Source organism: Parasteatoda tepidariorum, chromosome 6 (genome assembly GCF_043381705.1).
Source record: "Parasteatoda tepidariorum isolate YZ-2023 chromosome 6, CAS_Ptep_4.0, whole genome shotgun sequence".
NCBI classification, from domain to species: domain Eukaryota; kingdom Metazoa; phylum Arthropoda; class Arachnida; order Araneae; family Theridiidae; genus Parasteatoda; species Parasteatoda tepidariorum.
Genome location: NC_092209.1, coordinates 35809291 through 35820429, shown reverse-complemented (window position 1 = coordinate 35820429; position 11139 = coordinate 35809291). Strand labels below are relative to the sequence as shown.

At 31.2% G+C, this 11139-nt stretch overlaps 1 protein-coding gene across 1 annotated transcript in view; it reads right to left on the bottom strand.

Annotated features, from left to right (window-relative positions):
* The window catches only part of LOC107438707 (vitamin D 25-hydroxylase), an 18047-nt gene extending 7740 nt beyond the window's left edge, over nt 1–10307 (bottom strand). The window contains exons 1-5 of the mRNA XM_016051038.3: nt 10002–10307; nt 6373–6494; nt 4607–4713; nt 2248–2555; nt 61–176 (exon numbers count right to left, since the gene is read on the bottom strand). Coding sequence (XP_015906524.2) covers nt 61–176; nt 2248–2555; nt 4607–4713; nt 6373–6494; nt 10002–10243 — 895 coding nt within the window. The 5' untranslated portion in view covers nt 10244–10307. The remainder of the gene's footprint in view (nt 1–60; nt 177–2247; nt 2556–4606; nt 4714–6372; nt 6495–10001) is intronic.
* Between the last annotated feature and the right edge of the window lie 832 nt (nt 10308–11139).

Below are 11139 nucleotides of genomic sequence, written 5' to 3'. Positions count from 1 at the left end.
TATTCATATATATATATATATATATATATATATATATATATTCATACATATATTCTTTACCTGAAAAGTAATGTTGAGTATTACTCTCTTTGCTATCTAGTTTCTTCAATTTACTAAGATAGGAGTTTATGAAATCATCCCGATCTTCAGATTTCTTATGACGATATACTTCTTCCCTGGAACAATTAAACTTATTTAACACAATATTTAAAAAGTCGCTCAGTAATGTCAATGAAAGTTCTACGGAGAAATGCAGAAATAAAGTTTCGAGTTGAGAAAAATAAGAAAAGACTAAAAGGCTCCGTTCGCCAACCCTCGTAATTGATTTTCATCACCGTAGTTTTTTTTTTTCCCTTAAACGTACGAGAATACAGAATATTTTGCTTTCAAAATATAAAATTATTGTATCTTTGTAAGAACAATTTGTTAACATTCTAATCATAACGAAATGGACGAGTGTTTGGATATGAAAAATAAAGCATTTAAATTTTTAAAAAAAAGTTCAACCTAAAGAATGCAGATTGTATGACCCAAAAAAATAATTGTAATAATTGACTTGATCAATTTAAATCAGGAGTAGTTTTTATTGCTCTTTGTTTGCTTATTTTCTTCCTAAAAAATTCATTATAAATGATAAGATTTATATCTGACAACAAGCACTATCTCGTTCATTACCAATTTGACTTCTTCTTGAACCCAAGATCACGTTAAGAAAAAAATAAATTTTCTGCAATAATGCGCAAAAAGTCTATATTTAAAGCAAAAAAGTTAAAAAACACGAAAAACTCGTAAACTTGCGTAAACTTTTAATCAAATTGAAATTTCGAAAGAAAGTTTGCATTAAGTTCACAAATAAAAATGGTTTTTCAGTTCAATGGGCAAAACGTAGTATTAACAATTAGTAACTTAACTAATTGAAATTCTACTTTATGCCGTTGTAACCCTCGTACTTTTTCACTTCTAAGTCTAATAGATTTTGTGCTGCAAAGCAAAATATAAATAAAGCAAAAAAAAAAGCTATTAGTACTTAAAATTGCATTAACTTTTTTTAATAAATTTGAATTTTAAAGAAAAGTAATGTTAAATTAATAAATAAATATGGTCTTTTTAACGTACCAAGTTTCGACTTTGAAGCTATAATCCTGCGGCCTGTAGAGCGGCCCGTATGGTTTTTTTTTTCCTAGAAGTTAACAGTTATGCTTGTTTTTTGAAGGTTTTGTCGTCGTATGAAATGATACTTTTTTCACGAATAATATGTTATTTCCATAATTGCTGTGCGTTTGAAACAGATACTAATGACAGTTAGACAAGTTTAGCCTATTTAAAGCTAGCTGTGTCTGTATTTATCCAGAAAAGGTCACAAAATATGGGGAAAAGCCCCAGTTATGTGGAAATCAAAAGCTTTTGTGGTTCTATTTTTTAATATTTCAAAACTTACTCCAATGAACATAAATATTTATCCTCATAAATATTAGACCTCATAAATATTTTCAAAAACTGAGAATAAGGCAGTGATTTTTGATAATTTTCTTCAAGGTGCAAAAATGTCGCCAAATTGGTGATTTTTTTTCAAAAAATTAATGACTTTTTAAAAAATTTTAATTAGTAGTCCGTAACAAATTATCGATTAAACATAAATAAAAAATTATCGAATTTTAAATTTTTTTCCATTCTACTCCCTGTACATTTTTCTATACTTATGCGTTATTTAAATTTCTGAAGTTTCATATTTTTTGCGCAACAAACGTAAGGTTAAGTTAAACACCCAAACCACCAGCGGTTATAAACCGCTATATACAACACACTGCTATATCCAAATATCTTGAATGTTTCGAACAACTTTTTCAAACCTGGCATTATAGTAGTCGCTTCAGATAGTCCCTGTACGAGAAAGAAACTCCCCTGCAACGTAGGGAGTGGTAGGAATATGGCAATAATACATTCAACTTATGAAGCGATTCGTTAGAGCATTATTTTTTTTCCTTGATGTTATTTTTATGGAAGCAACCAGTTTATATGTCTGTATGTAAACCTATACGTTTTTTATAAGCTTTTACAATTAGAAAAAAAATTAATTGAAAAATCTCATTTTGAAATAAAATCTGAAGCTTTCCGAACAAAATAAATTTCAGAATTGAAATCACTAAGAGCAAGTTTTGGTATGAATGCAACAAAAAATGCATCCCCCAATATAATCTACCAATTTATAAATCAGATTCAAAAATATAACTTAAAATCAAATCTTACTTAATAAATTTTCCAAATGTTTTTATAATTTTTGCCGCTCTGCTATATCCAGATATCTTGGATACTTCTAGCAACTTTCGCAAACCTGGCATTACTGTAGCTGGATCAGATGGTCCCATGTAGGTGAAGGCAACATCAGCGAAGTCTAAAGATAGTTGGATTTTATTTGCTTCATCTTTCTTGTTAAGCTTGCGACCAATGAGAAGAGAGATTATGTTTGATGTCACAGAGTGCGCCAATGTTTCAGATATAATCACTGGGCGCCCTCCTGAGTTTTGAATCTCATCAGCAAAACTATGTACTTCTTCCTGAAAGTAAAGGATATATTTTTTGTTTCTATTACCACTTGTCAATCCATCAAGCCTGCTTTGTGAGACCAAGCAGTATTTAAGGCAGAAGGTGCGCTTCTGGTTTTTCAGCAGAGCCACCTATGGCCAAGAATACGACTTCGGCCACACACACGTCACAACCCATTTATAGGATGCACCCATTCATACATCCATTTATTCATCCACAAATCGTAATTTTGAACTGAACCAGAGAACTATCAATCTCCGATTCAGTTCTCCCAGAGATATGATTTGCTATGGGAAAATTTTGGACTTTGTGACCCTGACAGATTTAACGAGCACCAATCACCATTTATGACAAGGGGAGTCTTCGGAGATCGAACTCGCGACCCCTTCGACATGGGCTCAACGCCCTACTAACCAGGCTATCCCGTCCTCAAGGGATATATTAGGGGATAATACATGAAAGATTTTTTCATCTCCCAATCTGATTAACTTCTTCCATCTATTTAATTGTATCAAAACAGTGCAAACTGTAAGTTGCAAGTGACTATTTTAAACTTGCTGATCTTTTAAAGCTGAAGAAAGATGTTCACTTAACAAAAGAAGCGCGAAATATCGCTAATGCTTAATAAATGTCAAAAACATTCGTTTATTAGTCTGTCTTTCTTAACTTATTAATGCAAAAAAGATTTATCACCTCTCCATATTTTTAAATTCGTCCTTCTACTTAACTACGCCAACACAGCGCAAACTTCAAGCACGTTCAGCACTGATCCTATCAAGCTGAAGCAAGATGTTGCCTGAGCGTGAAAAGTTTGAAATCTTTTTAATGCTAAGTAATAACAGAAGTATTCGTTTATTAGGTTTTCTTTCTTATTTTAACGAACAGAAAATCTTGGAGGTCTTGCTTCAACTTCCAGGCTCAAATCATTTAAAAGGAAAAAGAGCTCAAATAAAATGAAACAATATTATGTCACTTGCCAAATTATATGCATACGTGTAGTGCCTCGAACCACAGGCAAAAATGCACACAAGTATAACTTCATCAAGCAGTGGCCTTAAGTAACTGTAATGTCCTTTTTTATAGGATTTTTTTTTCGTTTATTTTGTTCATATCAATTCTTTTAAGGGGAGACGATAGAGCATATATCAAAACTGACCTTTTTCGATGTATCTTTTCTGAGATACTAACTATGATATAGCTTTGAAAATTTTGGGGGATATTTGAGATAATATTAGTTGTATGCTGTGTAAATGTTTCAGTGTTAACAGAAATACTTTTTTAATTATGAACGATTTTTGTTTAAAAATGATGAAACTTTTTAAACAATTAAAACTTTTCAGTTCATAATTTTTTGCAATTCTGCCAAAGATATGCATTAACAGTTATCGTTGTGTAAACATGTACACGTAAATACACCGTGAGAAACAACTGAAGAAATATCTTGTTTAGATACTGAGAAAAGGTACATCGAAAAGAGTAGGATTTAGCCGTATTGGTATCTGTCCTACCGACTCCCCGTAAAAATTCGGCTAACCTTGATTGTTCAAATTTAGTAGTTAGAACAACTAAAGAAAATTATTCAGACAATTGTCTCGAATTCGATAATTAATTAAATAAAGAAATCTCTCATCAATCAATCAATCAATCTACTCCACCCCCTCCCCTACTCAATGAAGCTAACCAGTACTCAAAATCGCTATGCGACTCTCTTGAAATTACTTCATGATACCAATTTACTTCGCACCAATTTACTGGTTACCAAGACTACAGGGTTACGAAAAAAAAACTATAATATTAAATTGTTTAAGAAAGTCATCTTTTGTTGCACCGAAAATTTCACAAAATTTTCATGACATGCATTAAAATAACATAAACTTTTTTATTGTACTTTGAAAGATGTGCTATACTTTTGAATTTTGTATTTTTGTTAGCAGCCGTCAAAAAAAAATTTAGATAATTAATTTTTTGGTTTCTTTTCTTATCGCCACTCTAATTGTTATGTTAGTGATAATTTATTTTGGTTTGCTAAAAACAGCTTAATCTTTATAGCGATGGAACTTACCATAACAAGATCTTCCCAAGAACTTCTTCCTAGTCCAAGATCACGACTAACGGATAAGCAAAATCTTCTTTGTTCGATCCATTTTTCACCGTTTGCATCCCCAAAACCTGTAAAGAGCGCTTGTGTACATCTTCTACATAATATAAAAGTTGCACATCTAAAAAATGAACTATAGCATGATCCATAAATAAACTAACAGCATGCAAAAATTAAAATTTAAAGTATTAAGTTTAAAAAAGAACTCAAATAAGCAGGATTGTTGTTTGTTTGTTTTTTTCCTCTGTTTAAGAAAAGTGGTAAGCATAGGTGCATCATCAGGAGGAGGCGAGTAAAAAATCAAGAGTTAAGCGTACCGGTAGAGTTTATTTCAACGATTCGGGGGAAGAAGGTAAAGAAAGTCGAAAAGAAAGAAAAATGGAGAATAGGGGAAAAGGGGAATCGACTTCTGAAAATTCTGACTCTTAGAATTAATGACACCTTATTTGGCGTATTGGAGAGAAAAAAAAATTAATAAAATCTAACTTATTTAACGAGATTTCTATCGCAGTAAACCAAAGAATCGAAATGTTGTGCCAGTTTGGAGTCTTTGTTAAAAGAAATACACTCATATTTCGCGCTCTTCAACTTTCCCTACGGTGAAATAGTGAACTCTGCTTCTAAGCTATCCCAATACTTGCCACTAGTCATGCTTGAATAACAAAATTCTTTCCTTATGCATTATGTATTAATACTTTTCGTCATATTCACGCTTATATAACGAAATTTTTTCATCATGCGTTAGTTTATATCAAAATTTTAGAAAAATTGTGGTTGAATAACAAAATTCTTTCATCATGCATTATGCATGAAACCATTCGTCACATTAAATATAAACAAGGTATTCATAAATGTATAGTTTTTTTAATATTCGCGGGAAAAAAAATTTCCAATGCCCACCTGGATAATGATCAGGTCATACAGGCACCTGAAGGGCAGATTTGTTGGCCACTCTTTTTTGGCACCATATTAGGTGGGCCAGCGTTGCTCCCACGGTAAGGACAGTAGTACAGAGAAAGTAAGAACATCCAAGCCTTGACCGGGCTTCGGATCCAGAACCTTTCTGATGTAAGGGCAGTTCCCTAACCCCTACATAGGTCGGTCGGCATATTCGCGAAGATAGATTTTCTGAATTCAAGTATCTTCATTTGATAATGAAATCAAACTTTATAAATTATTAGTTAAAATTTTTATATAAATTTATTACCCAAATGGAATTTGTAATAGTTTTAAAGGATTTAACATTAAGGAATTATTATCGAATATTTTACAGCAGAAAGTTCATTCTGCTGGCACATAAAAGAGTATACGTCCCTGTACTTTTTTTTCTATGTTTTTCGTAGAAGTGAAAGTTATTACATTTTTATAGATAATTATATTAAAAAGAATAACGACTCTTTTGATATTATTCATACAATTAATTGTTTCTGACTTAATAAATCTGCAGCATTTTCTAAAATGAATATGTATTGCGTCGTATCGCAATTTCATTATCATTTCTATATTTTTAAATGCTTTATCAGGCATAAATTACGCTATTTTTTTCTTTCTCAAACTTAATGTAAAACATAAATTTTACCGAGTTCTCTTTTAGAATAATAGTACTCTAAAATATCATATCATTATAGTGAAAACTAAGCAAGCATAAACATCATAGTAATGATTAGTAAAATAATTCATAGGAATATATGATATGAGATATATATAATGTATTTCATATAGCTATTTACCAAGAAGAGGTATATGATTAAAAAGATCCGGTGGTCTGTCTAAGGCTCCTAGATGGGTTATGACTTCCTTAGCCACAGAATATTCATTTAAAACAACAGTAAACCTTGAACCTAATTTCAAGCTAAAATCAATAAAAAGTCTTAAAATATAGAAATCTAGTGGCCAACTATTGAAACACTAAATTTCAATTTCCACACATGTGAATGCAAATTCGCCTTACAATTAATAATTCATAAACAAATACAGTCAAACCCCGTTATAGTGAACACAATTTATAGTGAACTCCCGGATATAGTGAACGAAATGTTCGCTCCCGTGCATTGCTACGCGCGTATAATGTTATTTTCTGAAAATATAGTGAACCAAAAAAAGAGACGAAGTTGTATACTGTGAACTTTTTTCTGACTTCTACTGATTTATTTTCTTCATTATTACGAAACTATTTCGAAATTTCTACTTCAAAATAAATACACATACCGATTTTTAAAATCATTTATAGCATGGAATGTAGCAATAAGCATTTTTTCTTATTTGCTTCATTATTAAATACCATTATTGAATTGGTTCTGCATTCAAAGAAGCAGCAATCTTCCAATAACTGGACAAATGCATCAAGTCACCTTCGATGAATATGCTAAGCGATTTGGTGACACTACTTTTATGTGCTCGAATGTAGGGTTAGACAGGCTTAAAAAGCGGAATAACAGAAATTCAAGAAAAATTATCGGAGTCGAGAAGTGCTTCCATAGTTTATGTTGAAGATTGCTCATCAACAAAAAAAATTACTAATTTTTATTAATACACGCAAGACGAAAAGTCATAAAAAATAAAAGTGAACACATTTTTGTCACTGCGTATTTTTCAGTCATTTTTGTATTTCAGTTTATTAGTCATTTATTTAAATAATATGTTATAAAAGGGGGAAGTTTGGAGCCATTAGTCAAAGTTGTATGCGGAACGGTTATAGTAAACCGAAATTTCAGTCCCTTGAAGATTCACTATAGCGGGGTTTGACTGTATAATTAACAATATTGAATAATTGAAATTTTTTTTTATCATATATATATACAATTTTTCTAATATATATATNATTAAAACTCTTTCGTTTTCATAAAATGTCTTTGTTAAAGAATAAGCGTAGAGAGATTCTATTTTGGGAATTCAAGGCTGAAAACATACCATTGAAATATAAATAGATTTATATTTCAAAGGAAGAGTTATTTTTAGAATCGTTCCCTCTTTCACTTCCATATAAGGAAGCAGTAAATAATTTTCCTTAATGCGTAAGGCTACAAGGAATGTACGAAGTGTGCCTTTTTACCTCAAATCTATGTTGGCATAAAACGTAAGAACACTAGTTTTTGCGTGTCCTTTTCATCATGATTTGATCCTGATAAGCTGTTCCGGAATTGTCAGAAGTCTTGTCCATTCCCCTCCCGTAGGGAGTGTGGATGTAAACTGTTATCAATACCAGCCTACATTTAAATAAACCTCTTTAGAACGTCTGATGGCTTACTACAGCATTATTTCAAGCTAAAGACAACACTGATAACAGGGTTGTAGCCCTGTTATTACATATATATATATATAACATAAGTTTATCTATAGAGTATAAATAAATAATATTAGACATATCTTAACGCAATCTTTCAAATACAATTTTCTATTATTTGATGCTTATTGGATTTGACACTGGTTGGCCACTAATATGAGAAACATGGAGAAATGGAAAACTTAAAATATAATATGACTTGAAAGCTTTTTAACTTTGTTAACAGCGCAAAAGTCTAAGCAAACTTTGCATTAAGCTTATTGAATTTGATCTAAGGCAGATAAGATCATCAAACATTAAAATAAGACCACTGTAAATGTAAAGTAAAACAATGCCAAACGTTGCATGATAACATAATCTTAAACGTTGTAACGTAATATACTACCTGCTGTAATGCTTGCTACGAAGTCTTCTGTTGTCTTTATATTTATTGATTAAATTCGCTTGTTCTCCGTTTGATTAGCCTTTGATGGCTCAAGGCTTGATTTACTTAGCTATCTTGTTGTAGATTAATTCTCTTTGTGCTTAATAGGTTTAACAATCGAATTTCGCATTAAAAATACAGTCATTATTTATATTTCTTATGAAGCAGCTGTGATTTTTTTTTAAAGTGATAACTAAGGGGGGTAAGTGTTCTCTAAACTTAAACATAGTTTGAACTAAAAGTACTGCTACTCCACCTTTTTAAATTGAAAGTCAATTAATTTTTGCTGCATTTCCACTTGTTACATATGTTTTAAAAATAACAATTTCTAACCATCCCGTTCTACCCATACCTTAGACAGATAGAGTTTTCTATTTGCGAATGAAAAATACTCTTCTTTGTTTTTCAGAAAAAAACATTGTATATTTCTAAGAACGATAATATAGTCATAGTCGTAGAATATTTTCAGCTTTTTTAATGAACACTTTTAAGCATTTTTTAAAAAAATATTTTGAACTAGTATCTAGTTCCACCCTTCAAAATATCACGAAAACAATATCTATCAATATGAAAGCAATAGATATAGAACGGCTTTCAGGAGAACTCCTCCAGACACACGTCTCGCGTCGTGGCGGGTACTATGATTACGAGGAAATGTCACTTTGAATAGGGGTGTGGGATGAATAGTTTTATCTTAATCTTAGCGTAGGTCGTCGTGAGTAAACCAATCGACACCTTCTTTCCTCCATTCCACCTCCTTTAGAAATGTGCTCTCACTTGTTACCATAGCAACAGACAGCCCCAGACATTCAGTCTGGAGGAGTTCTCCTCACAGCCGCACTATACCTCCTCTCGGTTGACCATGAGTTCCACAACACAACCCCTTCCACATGCACAAATGCGAAGTGGTCTGATATAAAGCTACCTTGCCTAAAAATACTACATTTCTACATCTCCAAATTCTCATATTTCATTTGTTACCGTAAAAAGATATACCAGAAGTTTCGGCAGAAAAATTTTTTAAATTCAATATTTATTTTGGTGTAAAAAGATAAGTTTGAAATTATATATTTTTCACATGATAATCTCTCATGATAATCACAATTTAAAAATTTAATAGTATTTTTTTTACAATTTAAAAAAGTTAATAGTAATTTCATTTATTAGTAAATTTTCATGATGCATTTACATTGATCAAATCATAAAATATGTCTGGCAAGGAGTTTTGTTCCAGAGCAATAATTGGCATAGTTTGTAATTACTATAGTTTCTGTAAGTTATAATAGTTTATAGAATAGTATTTACTCAATATTACATATAAATATTTTTACATTAATGATTACACTGCAATTACTTTAATTTATAGGATAATATTTACTCAATAATAAACAACATTGACATCTTTGCACTGTACTTTTCTACTGAATATTTTACATCGTATGTTATTTCGAAGGAACAAATTAATTTAGGGTACAAACAGAACGTAGAGAAATTTCATGGAATTTCTTGAAATTGAAATTCAGTGAGTTGATATTAAAAAAGAAAAATATTTAAAGTAGTAATTCATATTGATTCAGAAAGTTTCAATTTTTTATCCATAACAAAATAAAAAGTAATACTGAGAAAAAAAAGAAATTTTTTTGCCATCTTACCCAATTATATCTCCATACTTTTCTTTCATCTCCCATAATGTCTTGTGGGGCTCTGAACCTAAAAATGGCAAATAACCCACCCATGGTAGCCCGATAGGTCCCGGAGGTAAAGTTTTCCGACGCTTAATCCATTTTATAAAGTTCAAGCTCAAAGTCCATGAAATACCTATGAATAAAATGAATAATAGAAAAGAAGTCAAATTTCCTTTCTCAGTAAATTTCATCAAGCCCTCGAAAACCATTTTTGCTTCTTTTCGTTTCAAAAAGGCGCACAGGAAGCAATCAACTAAATTCTAGTATAAAAATATGATTCGTAAAATATTACCATTTTCTTTTATAAAGTTATTTATCTTATCGACAATTTTATCGTTATCAGTTGTTTTTGTTAAAACTAATCATAATTCATTGTATCATAAATGCATATAAATACAAATGAAGTCTTCTGTTTTTAAATCAGCTAAATCTACTTCTGCAGGCGAAAATAATTTCAAGTACAAATTTTAATTTAGATGGAAATCTTTAGGGTTATTTACTATATGTCTCGGTGTGTAAATAGACTTCTTGAACCCCCAAAATTGTATGAAAATCACGGTGTTGATTTACGCACCGATAATAAAATCAATCGTTCGTATATCGTGAATTATCAATGAAACAATGAGATAGATATGAATAACTTAGTATCAATTTATTCCTTTCAAACACTATTGTTAACTCTTTAACAACCCGAGCATAGGAAAATTTATCATCCTTAGTTTTACAGAAGAGAAAAATCGAGAATTAACTCATCCACTTCGTTGGGGGTTTTATTTTTCATTTGTTTCACAGTAGGTATATATATATGTTATGTATTTATATATACACCGAAGAGCCATTACATTATGACCACCCTGCTAATAACATGTAGGACCACCTTTAGCCCTCAAAACTGATAGCACCCGCCGTGGCATTGATTCCACAAGGTGCTGATAGGTAGTCTGAGGTATCTGGTACCAAGCGCTCACCAACTGGTCCTNAACTATTCTAACTATTAATCTAACTAATCAACTAATTTTAATAACATAGGAATTTGATTCAATATTTAATTCATCATTTACGGAAATAGCCTTACAGACCAGGTACTCCGTGTCACCTATTATTT